General features: G+C 40.3%; 1 protein-coding gene across 1 annotated transcript; it reads right to left on the reverse strand.

Annotated features, from left to right (window-relative positions):
- Positions 1–1623: 1623 nt before the first annotated feature.
- Positions 1624–17998, reverse strand: TMED7 (transmembrane p24 trafficking protein 7). Its single transcript, XM_065873544.1, has 3 exons — positions 17444–17998; positions 12149–12394; positions 1624–2302 (listed from the first exon to the last, which is right to left on the reverse strand). Exons 1-3 carry the CDS (start codon positions 17636–17638, stop codon positions 2066–2068), a joined length of 678 nt encoding a protein of 225 aa, XP_065729616.1. The 5' UTR covers positions 17639–17998; the 3' UTR covers positions 1624–2065.
- Between the last annotated feature and the right edge of the window lie 670 nt (positions 17999–18668).

Raw genomic sequence — 18668 nt, forward strand, 5'->3', positions numbered from 1 at the left:
ACTAAGTCAGTACTATTTTCTACAACAGGTAACAGTGGTGATTTAAAAAATTTTAATATATCTCAATAGTTTCACCGCAAGTTATCTGTGGTAATAATCTTTAAATATCATGAAGTTTTGATAGGCACAGATTAAATAACTGCATTATCTATGCCAAACTCGGCACACTTATGATACCCAGCTCTGCTGAATTATGGTGTAACTATCTGAATACAACAGAGCAGACAGGCAACCAGAAAAGGACATTTAACATACTCCCATGTTTATCACTTTAACATTAGTGTTTAAAATTTGCAAATCTAGAGGGACACTTAAAAAGCTACAGGACAACTCCAATACAAGAACCCCAATAGATAAATCTGCAGAATCTTAAACTTCAGTTCTTAATCCACTGGTATATATTGTTGAAGGAGTAGCTATTTGGTCTTCAAAAATTTTAGAATTAAAACTCTGAAAATATGTTCATCCCTTGCTACACTGTAGCACTTGAAATTAGCAAGCAGGACAACCTGAATTCATTTTGCTCTTACATGCAGCAGTGTATACGCGTCTTAAGACAGCTTAGAATTAAGAGTTAACTTCTAGTCAGTAGTGGTAAGTGACTAGAATTGCTATCCAATCAGTATTCTGTGGTACCACATATCAAAGTTCTAACAATATGACAGTCACGTTCAGCACTCATCACTTTTAGGTGGGGGATAGAAGCATGGCAAAAAGCAGTTGCAATTTTTTTTTTTTTAACAGCATAAAAGCTTTAAACCCAATTTTGCATCATCTTGTATTCCATTCTAGAATACTTGGAATCTTATTTCAATCAGCTCAATGTATGCAAGTTATAAAACACAAATACAGTCTAAACCCTATAGTCTACAGAAAATGCACTAATATTCGTTAAATGCAGTACAATCAATGAAGATTATCAAATAAGAAACACATACACGGCATTCTAAATTTTTAAAATCTTAGGGCTGTTAACCAGAGATTGTACAAATTACATGTGCAAGACAAAGAAACCAAAAAAGAAAGAAAGAAAGAAAAAAACCAAAGTAACTAATTTCTCAGTGCATCACACCCCTTAGGATAAAATGTATGGCACTTTTATAATACTATATTACAACTCTCAATTTAAGCTGGGAGTGACTCAGACATTAAAGCCACATAAGAGCAAGAACTAGCCAATCCAAATGTTTAAAATGAAACAGATCACCTTTTTTCTTTGTAAAAGCACTGAAAATGTAATATGTGCAGATAACTCACTAAAAGTCTTCTCATTTCATTTGCCCCCCCATTGTAGTGTCTTAAATTATTCTGTAATTATTCTACCTGTTACAATAGTCTGACTTTTAAGGCCTGTGTAAACTCTATTATGTTACTGAAACATACTATTTTCTGTGTGGTAAAAATGTCTTTATGAAAAAAAATAAGATATCTGGTTATAGATCATAGAATAAACCCAAACAATAAAAACGATATTTTCCAAGCTACTGAGAAATAAATTAAACCATGATGTATCAATTTAAAATTATATCAATATTAACTAACTAACATTTCTATGGTAGATTTTTTTCCTCATAAAATTAAACAGTGCAGAATAGGGCTTGGGCTATAGCTAATCACATCTGGTTTTCTTAAAAACAAAACTTCATTTCCTATAAACAACTGAAAGGTAATTTTCTTCCTCCACAACACATGTAGACATTAAATTGAAGGTTTTAAAAATCTCCACTACTTACAAGAAAAGTATTTTTAAATGGCTAAAAGGAACCAAAATACCAAATCAAAATACTTTAGTGTGCGAAGAGCAGATAGAAACAACCAAGAAAAGAGTAGATCATTGTGCTGAATATTTATGAATAGCCCAAAATAAGTCCCAAAGTTTTTCTACCTTTACAAATAAAAAAAGGTGTCCTTTCCACAGCTTGGGGAATGCATCGTACATCCCTCCACAACAAGTGTATGAGTAAGATTCTAAAAATGTTGCCAATATTAAGTTCTTCGGTACCTAAAATTAATTAGAGGACAGCAATATTACAGCGGCAATGGTGGATCAATTCTCAAAACGTAGTTACGATCCAACACGAGTTGTCGTGGTTCTTTTATCTGAGAAAAAGCTTTTCAGAAGAAATACCTGCCCTATGCTAACCACCAGAAGAATGAGGGCTTCTCCTACTGACCAATAGGCCACTCTTGTATTTAGATCCTCAGCTCGGCTTCGGCCTTGGGCCTCTCTCAAACGGAAATGAGTCTGATAGTCAATGACAGATTTCAGAGCTTCGTGAATTGAAACACAGGCAGATTCCATCTAAAGAGAAAGATTTTCAGTTAGTATGTTTTAATACTTTCTGTACAATCCATCTAGCATATTCATCTTTTCTTTTAATTTGATCGCAATTCCTCATCTGACTAACATTCTACTAAACTGGCACTCATTCATTCACTCATTCGTGTCAATGGTCCTGGCAAAGCAACGCTTCTACGCATTCTCACTAGGATGACTGGTAAGGCTAGAGATCCCATGAAGGAGCTATTGCCCCAAACTGGAACGTCCCAACTGTGGCATGTGTTAAGGTGGCAGATGGAACATGAAGCTAACAGTAGGAGAAATACTAAGCAGTTAAGGTTGGTAGCTACCGAGTTTCAAGGCCAGGTTTCTTAAAGAGGAAGAATTAGGAGGAAGGGAATGGCAGGTCAGTAAATTTGACCAATTATAATTATATGAATCAAAGTCCAAATATATACAAAAACAAACGAAATATGGCATAAAAGTAGATTGTTAGTCAAAGTTATTTCAACTATCTTAAAAGCAGTTGAAACTGAAAAGTGATAGGTCAGAGTAGGAATTTTTTTTTCATTTACCACTTTGCTAAATAAGTCTTCCTCATGCCACTCAACAAAACTAATATATATGTTCTCAACAGGACGTAAGTTTCATTTTCACTGTGTAATGAGTTTGTAGGCCTTCATCTGATGACACCATAGCTTTTTCTAAATTACACTATCTGCTTTGAGATAGGTTAAGAGTAATTTTTTTTGTTGTATACCAGTTTAATGTTTTTCTACTGCTGAAAACTTAATCCTGGTGATGAAATATATGCTTTATTATACTTATTTTATATCACAAACCATGTATTCGTTTTTTATTTCAATTTTTGTTTGTTGTAATTTTAATAATAGACATTAGAAAATAATTTAAACACTTAATAAAGTTCTACCAAAGTAAGTATGAAAGGAATAGTTATAAAAATATTTCATTAAAAGTTCGTTTAAAAAGTATGAGAGATGAAGACTGGCGTCCCTCACTGCCACCCACACTGGGCCTGCAGCAGCTCTTCTGTCCTGTGCTACAGACTCTCCAGAAGAAACAGTGTTTTCTTTGCTGCTTTAACAGTGGAATTAGATGTTAAGTATGTTGACATCGGTGCCCAGCATCCTGGTGAGGTAAGGAACAAAAGATCTTGGAATGAGGAGACCTACAAGATGGCAGAGGAGTAAGACACAGAGATCACCTTCCTCCCCACAAATACATCAAAAATACATCTACATGTGGAACAACTCCTACAGAACACCTACTGAATGCCTGCAGAAGACCTCAGACTTCCCAAAAGACAAGAAACTCCCCATGTACCTGGGTAGGGCAAAAGAAAGAAAGAAAAAACAGAGACAAAAGAATAGGGATGGGACCTGCACCTCTGGGAGGGAGCTGTGAAGGAGGAAAAGTTTCCACACACTAGGAAGCCCCTTCACTGGTGGGGACAGTGCGGGGGGAAGCTTCAGAGCCATGGAGGAGAGCGCAGCAACAGGGGTGCAAAGGGCAAAGCGCAGAGATTCCCGCACAGAAGATCGGTGCCGACCAGCACTCACTAGCCCGAGAGGCTTGTCTGCTCACCCACCAGGGCGGGTGGTGGCTGGGAGCTAAGGTTCAGGCTTTGGAGGTCGGATCCCAGGGAGAGGACTGGGGTTGGCTGCGTGAACACAGCCTGAAGGGGGCTAGTGCGCCACAGCTAGCCGGGAGGGAGTCCGGGGAAAGGTCTGGACCTGCCAGAGAGGCAAGAGACCATTGTTTTGAGGTATGCGAGGAGAGGGGATTCAGAGTGCTGCCTAAACGAGCTTCAGAGACGGGTGTGAACCATGGCTATCAGCTTGGACCCCAGAGATAGGCATGAGACGCTAAGGGTGCTGCTGCAGCCACCAAGAAGCCTGTGTGCAAGCAAAGGTCACTATCCACACCTCCCCTCTTGGGAGGCAGTGCAGCCTGCCACTGCCAGGGTCCTGTGATCCAGGGACAACTTGCCCGGGAGAACACACAGCCTGCCTCAGGCAGCTGCAATGTTACACTGGCCTCTGCCGCTGCAGGCTTGCCCTGCAAACGAATTATGACTACCATACCCCTTCCTCTCCCCAGCCTGAGTGAGCAAGACAGCCCTAATCAGCTGCTACTTTAACCCCGTCCTGTCTGGGTGGGAACAGACACCAGAGGGCAACCTACACACAGAGGCGGGGCCAAAACTAAAGCTGAGCCCCAGGAGCTGCGAGAACAAAGAAGAGAAAGGGAAATTTCTCCGTGCAGCCTCAGGAGCAGCGGATTAAATCGCCACAATCAACTTGATGTATGCTGCATCTGTGGAATACCTGAATAGACAATGAATGTTCTCAAATTGAGGCGGTGGACTTTGGGAGCAACTGTAGACTTGGGGTTTGCTTTCTGTGTCTGATTTGTTTTGGTTTTATCTTTATCTTAGTTTTAGTGCTTGTTATCACTGCTGGATCTGTTTATTGATTTGGCTGCTCTCTTCCTTTTATTTATTTTCATTAATTTTTTAAATTTAATTTTACTTTTATTCCTTTTTTTCTCTTTTTGTGAGGGTGTGTGTGTATGCTTCTTTGTGTGAATTTGTCTATTTAGGTTTGCTTTTACCATTTGGTTTGAGGTTCTACCTGCTAGGTTTTTCTCTCTTCCTTTTCTTCTGAGCTGTGTGGCTGCCAGGGTCTTGGTGCTCTGGCCGGCTGTCAGGCCTGAGCCTCCGAGTTGGGAGAGCCGAGTCCAGGACACTGGACCACCAGAGACCTCCTAGACACACGTAATGCCAATCGGTGAGAGCTCTCCCAGAGATGTCCATCTCAACACTAGGACCCAGCTCCACCCAACGGTCAGCAGGCTCCAATGCTGGACACCCCATGCCAAACAACTATCAAGACAGGAACACAATGCCACCCATTAGCAGAGAAGCTGCCTAAAGTCATACTAAGTTCACAGACACATACCAAAACATACCACTGGACACAGCCCTGCCACCAAAAGATCCAGCCCCACCCACCAGAGCACACACACCACTCCCCTCCACCAGGAAGTCTACACAAGGCACTGAACCAGTCTCACCCGTTGCGGGCAGACACCAAAAATAATGGGAACTGCGGACCTGCAGCCTGTGAAAAGGAGACACCAAACACAGTAAGTTAAACAAAATGAGAAGACAGAGAAATACATAGCACATGAAGGAGCAAGGTAAAAACCCACCAGACCAAACAAATGAGGAGGAAATAGGCAGTCCACCTGAAAAAGAATTCAGAGTAATGATAGTAAAGATGATCCAAAATCTTGGCAACAGAATGGAGAAAATACAAGAAACGTTTAATGAGGACCTAGAAGAACTAAAGAGCAAGCAAACAATGATGAAGAACACATTAAATGAAATTAAAAATATTCTAGAAGGAATCAATAGCAAAATAACTGAGGCAGAAGGACGGATAAGTGACCTGGAAGATAAAACAGTGGAAGTAACTGCCACAGAGCAGAATAAAGAAAAAAGAATGAAAAGAACTGAGGACAGTCTCAGAGGCCTCTGGGACAACATTAAACACACCAACGTTCGAATTATAGGGGTCCCAGAAGAAGAAGAGAAGAAGAAAGAGTCTGAGAAAATATTTGAAGGGATTACAGTTGAAAACTTCCCTAACATTGGAAAGGAAATAGTCAAACAAGTCCAGGAAGCACAGAGAGTCCCAGACAGGATAAATCCAAGGAGAAACATGCCAAAACATATATTAATCCAACTAACGAAAATTAAATACAAAGAGAAATTATTAAAAGCAGCAAGGGAAAAGCAACAAATAACATACAAGGGAATCCTCATAAGATTAACAGCTGATCCTTCAGCACAAACTCTGCAAGCCAGAAGGGAGTGGCAGGACACATTTAAAGTGATGAAAGGGAAAAACCTAAAACCAAGATTACTCTACCCAGCAAGGATCTCATTCAGATTTGACAAGAGAAATTAAAACCTTTACAGACAAGCAAAAGTTAAGAAAATTCAGCACCACCAAACCAGCTTTACAACAAATGCTAAAGGAAGTTCTCTAGGCAGGAAACACAAGAGAAGGAAAAGACCTACAAAAACAAACCCAAAACAATCAAGAAAATGACAATAGGAACATACATCTCGATAATTACCTTATATGTAAATGGATTAAATGCCCCAACCAAAAGACACAGACTGGCTGAATGGACACAAAAACAAAACCCGTATACATGCTGTCTACAAGAGACCCACTTCAGACCTAGGGACACACACAGACTGAAACTGAGGGGATAGAAAAAGATATTCCATGCAAACAGAAATCAAAAGAAAGTTGAACTAGCAATTCTCATATCAGACAAAATAGACTTTAAAATAAAGACTATTACAAGAGACAAAGAAGGAGACTACGTAACAATCAAGGGATCAATCCAAGAAATAACAACTGTAATCATTTATGCACCCAACGTGGGAGCACCTCAATACATAAGGCAAATGCTAACAGCCATAAAAGGGGAAATTGACAGTAACTAAAAATTGACAGTAACTACAAATTACTGGCACTACTACAATAATAGTAGGGGACTTTACACCCCACTTTCACCAATGGACAGATCATCCAAAATGAAAATAAACAAGGAAACACAGCTTTAAATGAAACATTAGACCAGACAGACATAATTGACATTTATAGGACATTCCATCCAAAAACAACAGAATATACTTTCTTCTAAGTGCTCATGGAACATTCTCCAGGATAGATCATATCTTGGGTCACAAATCAGGCCTTGGTAAATTTAAGAAAATTGAAATCGTATCAAGTATCTTTTCCAACCACAACGCTATGAGACTAGATATCAATTACAGGAAAAAATCTGTAAAAAAATACAAATACATGGAGGCTAAACAATACACTACTTAATAACGAAGTGATCACTGAAGAAATTAAAGAGGAAATTTAAAAATACCTAGAAACAAATGACAATGGAGACACGACGACCCAAAACCTATGGGATGCAGCAGAAGCAGTTCTAAGGGGGAAGTTTATAGCAATACAATCCTACCTGAAGAAACAGGAAACATCTCGAATAAACAACATAACCTTGCACCTAAAGCAATTAGAGAAAGAAGAACAAAATAACCCCAAAGTTAGCAGAAGGAAAGAAATCATAAAAATCAGATCAGAAATAAATGAAAAAGAAACGAAGGAAACGACAGCAAAGATCAATAAAACTAAAAGCTGGTTCTTTGAGAAGATAAACAAAATTGATAAACTGTTAGCCAGACTCATCAAGAAAAAAAGGGAGAAGGCTCAAATCAACAGAATGAGAAATGAAAAAAGGAGAAGTAACAACTGACTCTGCAGAAACACAAAGGATCATGAGAGACTACTACAAGCAACTATATGCCAATAAAATGGACAACCTGAAAGAAATGGACAAATTCTTAGAAAAATACAACCTTCCAAGACTGAACCAGGAAGAAATAGAAAATATGAACAGACCAATCACAAGCACTGAAATTTAAACTGTGAATAAAAATCTTCCAACAAACAAAAGCCCAGGACCAGATGGCTTCACAGGTGAATTCTATCAAACATTTAGAGAAAAGCTAACACCTATCCTTCTAAAACTCTTCCAAAATACAGCAGAGGGAGGAACACTCCCAAACTCATTCTACAAGGCCACCATCACCCTGATACCAAAACCAGACAAAAATGTCACAAAGAAAGAAAACTATAGACCAATATCACTGACGAATATAGATGCAAAAATCCTCAACAAAATACTAGCAAACAGAATCCAACAGCACATTAAAAGGATCATACACCATGATCAAGTGGGGTTTATCCCAGAAACACAAGGATTCTTCAGTATACACAAATCAATCAATGTGATACACCATTATTAACAAACTGAAGAATAAAAACCATACGATAACCTCAAAAGATGCACAAAAAGTTTTCGACAAAATTCAACAGCCATTTATGATACAAACTCTCCAGAAAGTGAGGGAACCTACCTCAACATAATAAACGCCATATATGATAAACCCACAGTCAACATCGTTCTCAATGTTAAAAACTGAAACCATTTCCTCTAAGATCAGGAACAAGACAAGGTTGCCCAATCTCACCACCATTATTCAATATAGTTTTGGAAGTTTTAGCCACAGCAATCAGAGAAGAAAAAGAAATAAAAGGAATCGAAATCAGAAAAGAAGTGAAACTGTCACTGTTTGCAGATGACATGATACTATACACAGAGAATCCTAAAGATGATACCAGAAAACTACTAAAGCTAATCAATGAATTTGGTAAAGTAGCAACATACAAAATTAATGCAAAGAAACCTCTTGCATTCTTATACACTAATGATGAAAAATCTGAAAGAGAAATTAAGGAAACACTCCCATTTACCATTGCAACAAAAAGAATAAAATACCTAGGAATAAACCTACCTAAGGAGACAAAAGACCTGTATGCAGAAAACTATAAGACACTGATGAAAGAAATTAAAGGCGATACAAACAGGTGGAGAGATATACCATGTTCTTGGATTGGAAGAATCAATACTGTGAAAATGACTATATTACCTAAAGCAATCTACAGATTCAATGCAATCCCTATTAAACTACCAATGGCATTTTTCATAGAACTAGAACAAAAAATTTCACAATTTGCATGGAAACACAAAAGACCCTGGATAGCCAAAGCAATCTTGAGAAAGGAAAATGGAGCTGGAGGAATCAGGCTCCCTGACTTCAAACTATACTATAAAGCTACAGTAATCAAGACAGTATGGTACTGGCACAAAAACAGAAATATAGAGCAATGGAACAGGATAGAAATCCCAGAGATAAACCCATGCACATATGGTTACCTTATCTTTGATAAAGGAGGCAAGGATATACAATGGAGAAAAGACAGCCTGTTCAATAAGTGGTGCTGGGAAAACTGGACAGCTACATGTAAAAGAATGAAATTAGAACACTTTCTAACACCAAACACAAAAATAAACTCAAAATGGATTAAAGAGCTAAACGTAAGGCCAGACACTATAAAACTCTTAGAGGAAAACATAGGCAGAACACTCTACGACATAAATCACAGCAACATCCTTTTTGACCCACCATCTAGAGAAATGAAAATAAAACCAAAAATAAACAAATGGGACCTAATGAAACTTAAGCTTTTGTACAGCAAAGGAAACCATAAACAAGACCAAAAGACAACCCTCAGAATGGGAAAAAATATTTGCCAATGAAGCAACTGACAAAGGATTAATCTCCAAAATATACAAGCAGATCATGCAGCTCAATATCAAAAAACAAACAACCCAATCCAAAAATGGGCAGAAGAACTAAACAGACATTTCTCCAAAGAAGATATACAGATGGCCAACAAACACATGAAAGGATGCTCAACATCACTAATCATTAGAGAAATGCAAATCAAAACTACAATGAGGTATCACCTCACACTGATCAGAATGGGCATCATCAAAAAATCTACAGACAATAAATGTTGGAGAGGGTGTGGAGAAAAGGGAACCCTCTTACACTGCTGGTGGGAATGTAAACTGATACAGCCACTATGCAGAACAGTATGGAGGTTCCTTATAAAGCTAAAAATAGAACTACCATATGACCCAGCAATCCCACTACTGGGCATATACCCTGGGAAAACCATAACTCAAAAAGACACACATGTACTCCAATGTTCACTGCAGCACTATTTACAACAGCCAGGTCACGGAAACAACCTAAATGTCCACTGACAAGATGAATGGATAAAGAAGATGTGGTACATATATATAATGGAATACTACTCGGCCATAAAAAGGAACGAAATTGGACTATTTGTAGATGTGGATGGCCCTGGAGTCCGTCATGCAGAATGAAGTCAGTCAGAAAGATAAAAATAAATATCGTATATTAATCGATATATTCCACGCATATATGTGGAATCTAGAAAAATCGTACAGATGAACCTATTTCTAGGGCAGGAATAGAGATGCAGACGTAGAGAACAGACATGTGGACACGGCTGGGGGCGTTAGGAGGGATGAACTGGGAGATTAGGTTCGACATAAATACACTACCACGTGTAAAACAGATAGCTAGTGGGAACCTGTGGTACAGCACAGGGAGCTCAGCTTGGTGTTCTGTGATGACCTAGACGGGATGAGGGATATGGGAGGGAGGTCCAAGAGGAGGAATATATATATATATATATATATATATATATATATATATACACATACAGCCGATTCACTCCGTTGTACAGCATAAATTAACACAACAATTAAAGAAAAAGAATAGAATAAAATGTGATACAAATAAAGGAGGTTAAGCGGTCCTAAAAGCGTTTATCTATGTAGGTTTTTATCTACCTATCTATCTTGGCTACACCATGTCTCAGTTGTGGCACGTGTGATGCTCGTTTTGACATGTGGGATCTTTTTTAGTTGCGGCATGCGGACTTCTAAGTTGCGGCATGAGGGCTCCTCAGTTGCAGCATGCAAACTCTTAGTTGTAGCATGCATACGGGATCTAGTTCCCTGACCAGTGATTGAACCCAGGCCCTCTGCATTGGGAGCGTGGAGTCTTACCCACTGGACCACCAGGGAAGTCCCTGCTTAGGTTTTTAAAGCAAACTACCTTATTTTAAAAATTAAAACTTATGAAGGTTAAGTTATAAACAATGGCCCCAAAGAAAAATCTTTTTACAAAGTGCTGTTCACACATAGTGCTAAAATAAAGAGAACATTTCTAAAAATAAGAACATTTGAACACATCTTATTAATGCTTACAATAGGTTTATGAATTAAGGCTCTTACACATTCTTAAAAACTGCCTCTATCACTACATGATTTTGACCAAGAGACTACCTGGAACCTGGAAACAATGAAATCCAATTTAAGGTTTTAACAAAAAGGTAATAAATAATTCCTTTGAATACCAAACTACCTTTTAGACATACTCTAAGCTCAAAATGTATCTTAACTAGAAATAAAACAGCCCTTCTCATCACCTGAGCAGTATTTGTTCACTGACTAAATTTCTTTTGCTATCTTTCCCTCATTAAGCTATTCTTCAAAATAAAATCCAATTTAGTTACCTTAACTATTTTTGTTAGATGACTTACTATTTTTTTTTTTTTTTTTTTTTGCGGTACGCGGGCCTCTCACTGTTGTGGCCTCTCCCGTTGCGGAGCACAGGCTCCGGATGCGCAGGCTCAGCGACCACAGCTCACGGGCCCAGCCGCTCTGCGGCATGTGGGATCTTCCCGGACCGGGGCACGAACCCGTGTCCCCTGCATCGGCAGGCGGACTCTCAACCACTGCGCCACCAGGGAAGCCCAGATGACTTACTATTAATCTTTACTAGTTTACCTTCAGTTACAGCAAAAGTTACTGTAACAGCAGTTTGAGTAACACTAAACACTGGTATAAAAGTATGTATATATATATTAATTAAAGCATCATTTTTGCTTCCAGTTATACCAACCTGCTAAGTTATGGTAGCAACATTCCTCCATGAATTATAGAAAATGCTTCATAATGCTAGAGTACTGTTTAGACTTAAGCTTCCTTTGGCATTGATGTTTCTACTTAAGTGATCCCCCTATTTCAATGTCTATTTTCTTTTCATAAAATCCTTTAACACTCTTCTTCACTAAAAAAGTCTGAAGTTCTCTGTGAAATGCCTAATCTACTGTAAGAGTTAAAATACTTCTTAAAGGTTGTGTTAAAGTCACAAAATTCTGTATTCCATCAATGAGTTAATGAATATTAAATTACGCTTTTTTTCCCTTTAAACATATCAATGTTGTGTTACTGACTTTTTATTACCTGGGTAAGAGCACTGACTCGGTTCTCACTAGGAAACAAAGGTGGGTCTTCTCCAACTTGAAAATCAAAATACACGGTTTTATGTGTGAAAGTAGAAAATTCATTGCTGAAGCAAAATTTGTATGTCCCATTTTTGGAGGCTGTGAAGGTAAAACTATCATACTGTTTCTTCATCTCTTTGTATAACACATTACCATCAGGATCTTCTAATCGACAATCTACATCATAGTGACCACCAGTAATCACCTACAAAAGAGAAAAAAACAAACAAAAAATGAAGAGATCACTGCAACTAACAAGTTTGAGAAATCAACCAGGTTTCCTGTTGAAATGGCTATAAGGATTTTTTTACCATCACAGGCAATTTTACATTTCTTTTTTTTTTCTTTGCGGTACGCAGGCCTCTCATTGTCGTGGGCTCTCCTGTTGCGGAGCACAGGCTCAGTGGCCATGGCTCACAGGCCTAGGCTCTCCGCGGCCTGTGGGATCTTCCCAGACCGGGGCACGAACCCGTGTCCCCTGCATCGGCAGGCGGACTCTCAACCACTGCACCACCAAGGAAGCCCCATTTCTTGATTTCTACCAGTGGATGGAACTTGGGAGGCAGATCTCAGTTCAACTAAAGCTTTACAGAAACTGAACAAATTTCCTCATGACAGGAGAGAGGGAACTAACCAACAATCCAGACAACTGTTCTAGTTACTAGAGGCCTCTTACATCACTTAATTCTCCCAACAACCCTACAAGACAGTATTTTTCCCTCAATTTGACAAACTGAGTTAAAATAAGTAAGTTACCCAAGATTTTTCACCTAGTAAGAGGTTGAATGCCAAATTCATACTCTTGACCCTTAAGCTTACTACCATGTAGTATTTTCCTTCCTCAAATTTTTTCATCTAGTTTCCTATTAGCATCATCTGAGCACTCTCAGATAGTACAGTGAAGCACTTAAGTAGGTCAGTCCTTAGCCTAACACCCCATGCATACTTCTTTTAGAGAACTTAAGCTCATTTTACTGCCAAATTACAAACAGTGTTTCTTAAGTTCTTTTATAGGTCAGTTATATGGAATTTGATACATACTTTGTTTTGAATTACATTTTGAGCAGAATAGACTTGTGGCCTGTTCCAAGAATATACCATTATTTACAAACTTGTTTCCAAGAGAAACATAAATGATTAAACTACATTGTTTTAACCCCTGTGATTAAAGCAAAACCAAAACAGAACAACACGAAGGCAAATAAATGTTTTGTTCCTCTGCACAGTCTGTGTTTAAGGCAAAGCATATGAAAGGAAAGCCAGGGGTAGGTGAAAAGCTTCTGAAGAGGATTTTGGAGCTATTTTCAAAGGCTTATGCTTAATCAGTTACAATTTGAGCCATCTGAGTTATACAAATGAAGAGAAGAGGGAGACATTTTTCCTGAGGTTACTTGGCAAGCATAAGAGAGGAAGAAGGAAAAGGATTTAAAGAGGAGAAAAAACTCCTTATATGAGAAAACACTGACTGGGAAAAAGAGGGAGAGGAGACAGAAGAAACATAGGGTGCCTGTATCCACCTGAGGTAATGAGGAAGAGACATTGGGTTTGGGGGTTTCTAACCACCATGAGATGTATTTTCAAGCTTGAACCCTCTGGGTTAGCATAATATTGACATTCTACATTTGTGGAACACAGAGATCAAACTTTGGACTTCAGAGAAGATTGATTATTTATATGACCTTTTGTCACTAAAGAGATACGATAAATAACTGAACTATGTTAAAAGATCATTTTGATAATTAAATGAAATATAACTAGGCACTGAGGAAACCGTAGAATACGCAAATATTAACATACAGATACAACGTTTGACATAAAAACAGTGTCTTATCAATTGGGCATTTACCCCTCCCCACCAAAAGTCGACAACCTTTCTTCTAGTTGAAATAATGACTTCATTTTATATACCCAATTATTCAGACTTAACCATAGTACTTTGAATAATCAAAACATACATACAAACAAAAATATAGAACCAAAACTGATCCTCATGCCACTTTTCTTCTATCAAACTTTAAAACAAATAATCTTACTTCAGATAAAAATCGCCCTTAAAACCTATCTGGTCACGTAAGAAAGAAACTGGGGATCATCTCAAATTATGTGTCTACCTGTCCACTTAGTCACAGAAACCTCTCGATATTATTGCCTCTCTCAAATTCACCCCATCTCTTCCATTCCCAATCCACAATCCAGATGGGACTATTGGCTCAACTTCCTAAAAGGTCTTCCCATAATCCAATATCTCCTCCCTCTAATCCAGGGTTTCTTAACCTCAGTTATTAGATTATCTGGGGCTGGGTAAGTCTTTCTTTCAGGGGGCTGTGTTGCCCTGCGCACTGTAGCATACTTAGCAGCATCTCCAGTCTCTAACCACTAGATGGCAGTAACACCTCCCTCCCCACATGTCTCAAAACCTTTTGATAATTCCTGTGGCCTACAGAAAAATCCAAACCTGTTAACAACAGCATACCACACCCCCGTACTTCCTCAAGGAAGTCTCAGCACCTTTTACACCCTTTCTCACTCTATGTTCCAAAAATACCAGAATGCCAGAAATTCTCTGAACAAGTCTCTGCTCTACATCTGCACTAATAGTGACAAATTACACGGGGTTTGTTTGCTGAAGAAGAATCACAGGACCCCAAATGACTATGCTTATAAATCTACAGTTTATGAGAGAGAGAGAATACGATATAAAACATCACAGCCAAAAGCTGTCTCACAGCAAGAGGACAGAAGAGATCAGGTATGGGCTCCTTTGTTCTCCCTCTGTGAGGGATGTGGCCAGAAATATACCCTCTCAGATCAGGAACCACCCAAATGTGCAAGGAACACCTTGGAATCAGTGAGCCCAAAGTAGAGTCTTAACTGGTTTTTTTTATATTTTGCTTTTTCACATAAGCATATTTTTGCCGTATAACTATTCTCGGTAGCAGACTCTCTGGGGGTCTCACTGAGACCAGGTACAAATCATCAATCTCACTGTCATCAATGAACAATGCTGACAAACTGGCACAAACCTCCCCCTAAAGCCCTCAGACCCACAGTTACAAAGCAACACTGTGATTCAGTATTTTCAGTGCCGACTCAGGTTAATTTTCAGGCTTGCTGGAATTAAGTCTCACAAACATAACGTATCTGCTGAGGAAGTCCCTCCCACCTCTGCCACCCTGTGGAGTAACTTCTATTTATCCCTCTAGATTCAGCTCATACATCAGACCCTCAGCTAAATTCCCCCTGATGATCCTCCGTCATCAGCCAGCACTATATCTAGTGGGTACTTTCATTATTGCATTTAACATTACATGACTATGTGTCTATGTAAGGTCCCTGAGGTCAAGTTCAGCCTTATTTGTCTTTGGGAGGTAGTAAAATTAAGTGGTTAAGAGTTTAACCTGGGTGGGAGGGAGGAAGACGCAAGAGGGAAGAGATATGGGGATATATGTATACATATAGCTGATTCACTTTGTTATAAAGCATAAACTAACACACCATTGTAAAGCAATTATACTCCTATAAAGATGTTAAAAAAAAAAAAAAGAACTTAACCTGGAACTGCATACTGATTCTGCTACCTGTTACATTTTGTAACCCTGGGTCTCAACTTACCGAAGCCTCAGTTTCCTCATCAGTAAAAAAATAATAAAAACTCTCTAATAAACCCATCTCATATCGAGTTGTCCTGAGAATTAATACACCTGAAATGCTTGCTATACTGTCTGCCACATAATAAACGCTAATTTTTTAGCCCGCAAGAGTAGTATAGTAGTACTCTCACCAACAAGCACAGCATCTGCACGTAGAAGTCAAGAAATGTTTGTTAAATTAAAACAAATAAAATTTTCACTGACACTTTATATTATAATTCTTGCTATCATCTTTTCTGTCTCCTGGTCCTAACCCATGAAGTTAAGCAAGCCTAAAAGTCATCCTTGGCCTCCCTCCCTCCCTCACTGTAGCCAAATCATCACCAAGTTCTGTTGCTTTTACCTAAAAAGTATCCTTTTCTTTCACTCTTCTCCTTCCCCAGTGCTACCACCATAGTCTCAGCCTGGACCACTACAATAGCCTCCTAATCAGTCTTCTACATCTACTTGGCAACACTCCATAATACCTTCTCTACCTGCACAAGTTAACATCCGTACAGCTACCAAGAATACTTAGAACTTGTCACTGCACTGCTTACAACCCTATGATAGCTTCTCATACTCTTAGGAAAAACTAAAATCCTTTACCTGGCCAGCTGGGCACTACATGGTCTGGCCCCTGCTGACCTCCCTTCTTCTGGCTCCTTATTCCCTGCTATAGTGGACCTCTCTGTGTTCTTCAAATTCCCAGTCACTGTTAACACAGTGACTTGCAAAGGCCATTCCCTCTTCCCCCTCCCCAAAGCATTTACAACTCATCTTTTACAGTTCAGCATCAAATCACTTCTTAAAGGAAGCCTTCCCAGATTCCAATGACCAGACCGTATATCACCTATTCTCTGCTCTTAAAGCACAATTCTGATGAATGAACAGGTACTAATTAAGAAAAGAACCGTAGGATGGGTAGGGAATCAAGAATGATGGCAGCGACCCTATCTATTTTGTTCACTTCTCTATCACCAGCACCTAGTACTCAACAGCTGTTCAAACACGTTAAGTCTACCAACAAAAAAAGAAACAGTAAAGACTGTTCTAACCAATTTAAGAAACTACGTTCTGTTAAACAGGCACTTTTTATATAATCCCTCAAATGAAAAGGGGCTTCTCATTTATCACAGCAATTCCTTCTACAAATCCTTTGGCAGATGGTCATGCGGTCTGGAATAGAGCTCTTCCAACGACAGGAACCACATTAACCAATAATCCTAATATCAATGGAAAAACTGAAAAGCAACTGAGTTAGATACCGGCAGCACTTGAAATCTGATTAAAGTGGAGGTGCGGATTAGACAGCGGCGGACTGACGTTGGGCACTATGGAACAGGAATACATTTTTCTTTTAAAAGGAAACTCTTAAAGAAGAAAGTTCAAAATGACGGACATTAGAGAAAAGACGGAAAAATCACAGCCACAGGAAGCATTTCTGGAATTTATATACCTTAACATCTGGTCTTAAATGTCTAATGCGCAAGGTTTCGGAGAGGAAAGCCAAATGGCCTGCATCAGCTACCTAGATGTGATTCCTGAATCAGCCAAAGAATGAGAAAACAGCCTTGACCCTGGAACCGCGAGCTGGGGCCCGCGACCGCCTGAGCTCGTAGTACCTGGAACTCGAGAGTGCACTTGGTGCCCTGCGTGATGTCCTCGTAGAAACACTGCTTGGCATTGTCGGGCAGCTCGAACGTGATCTCAGAGGCGCCGCAGGGCCCCGGCACCAGCAACAGCAGCAGCGCGAGCAGCCTACAGCCCCAATGGCCCGCGGCGGCAGCCCAGCGGTGCGCGGACCCCAGCCGGGGCATCCCGAAGCAGCGGCGGCGGCGGCCTCAACCGAGCTGCGGGGAGACGCGGGCTGACGTCTCCACGGACTCACGGCGCGCGGCAGGCCTCACCCCAAACGGCACCGCGAAGACGCACCGCAGAGTTGCTCCGAGCCCCGAGAGATTCGAGATGCGCAGCGAGTCGCTGGTTACAGGGTAGGGGTGCTGAGGGACCAGGGCCTAGACGCCAGAGCGAGCTGCGGAGCGCAAATAAAGACAGCAGAAAACAAGCGGAAAAGACTTGAGATAGCCGGAAGCTGGGACAAGAGACTGGGGAAAGAGGCGGGGCCTGAGGCACCTGCTCCAGCGACCCGGATGTGCTCTCCCCCGGCCGCGGGGAGAGACGTTGGAGTGAGTACGTGGAAGCTAGCAAGGCGTCAGCTAGGCCTCCGACAGCGCCTGGGCCGAGAGGCGTGGCCAGCATGGTGAACGTGGAGGGGCGGGGCGAGGAGAAGGGGTGTGGCCTGTGGTAGGAGCTGCCGGCCCGTGAGTGTTTCTGCCAGAGCTAAACGCTAGGGAGGCTCAGAGGGAGTGATGAAGAGCCGATATTGCTCTAGAGGGCTACTCACCGGTGGTAGAGCGCTTTGCAATTTGCAGAGAATTTTCTTGTAAATAATAAGTTTGGGGGGAAGCAGCTTTGCTAGGAGCGCGAATTCTGTGACCACCAGACTGCAGTTGTTCTAATCCCTACTCTGCTGGTTACTGGCTGTGTGACTTTAGACCAGCTACTTAACCTCTCTACTTCCATCTTTGAATCTGAAAAATGAGAAAAGTAATAGTACCTAACCCAGAGGGTTACTACAAGGCTTCACTATTTGAAAAAAACCCTAGAAGAGTGGTTGTCATACAGGAAGCATCATACAGTAAGCATGTATGTAGGAGCCAGGCAGGGAAGTCAGAGGGTGGTGGGAAGGCCGGGTGGGGAGGTGGAGGTGTTTGATGAGGGGGGTGATGAAGGACCTTTAATGGCCTCAGGTGCCCAAAGCCTCTGCAGGGGGAAAGGAGCCCCCAG

This window comes from Phocoena phocoena, chromosome 3, assembly GCF_963924675.1.
Source record: "Phocoena phocoena chromosome 3, mPhoPho1.1, whole genome shotgun sequence".
Taxonomy (NCBI): domain Eukaryota; kingdom Metazoa; phylum Chordata; class Mammalia; order Artiodactyla; family Phocoenidae; genus Phocoena; species Phocoena phocoena.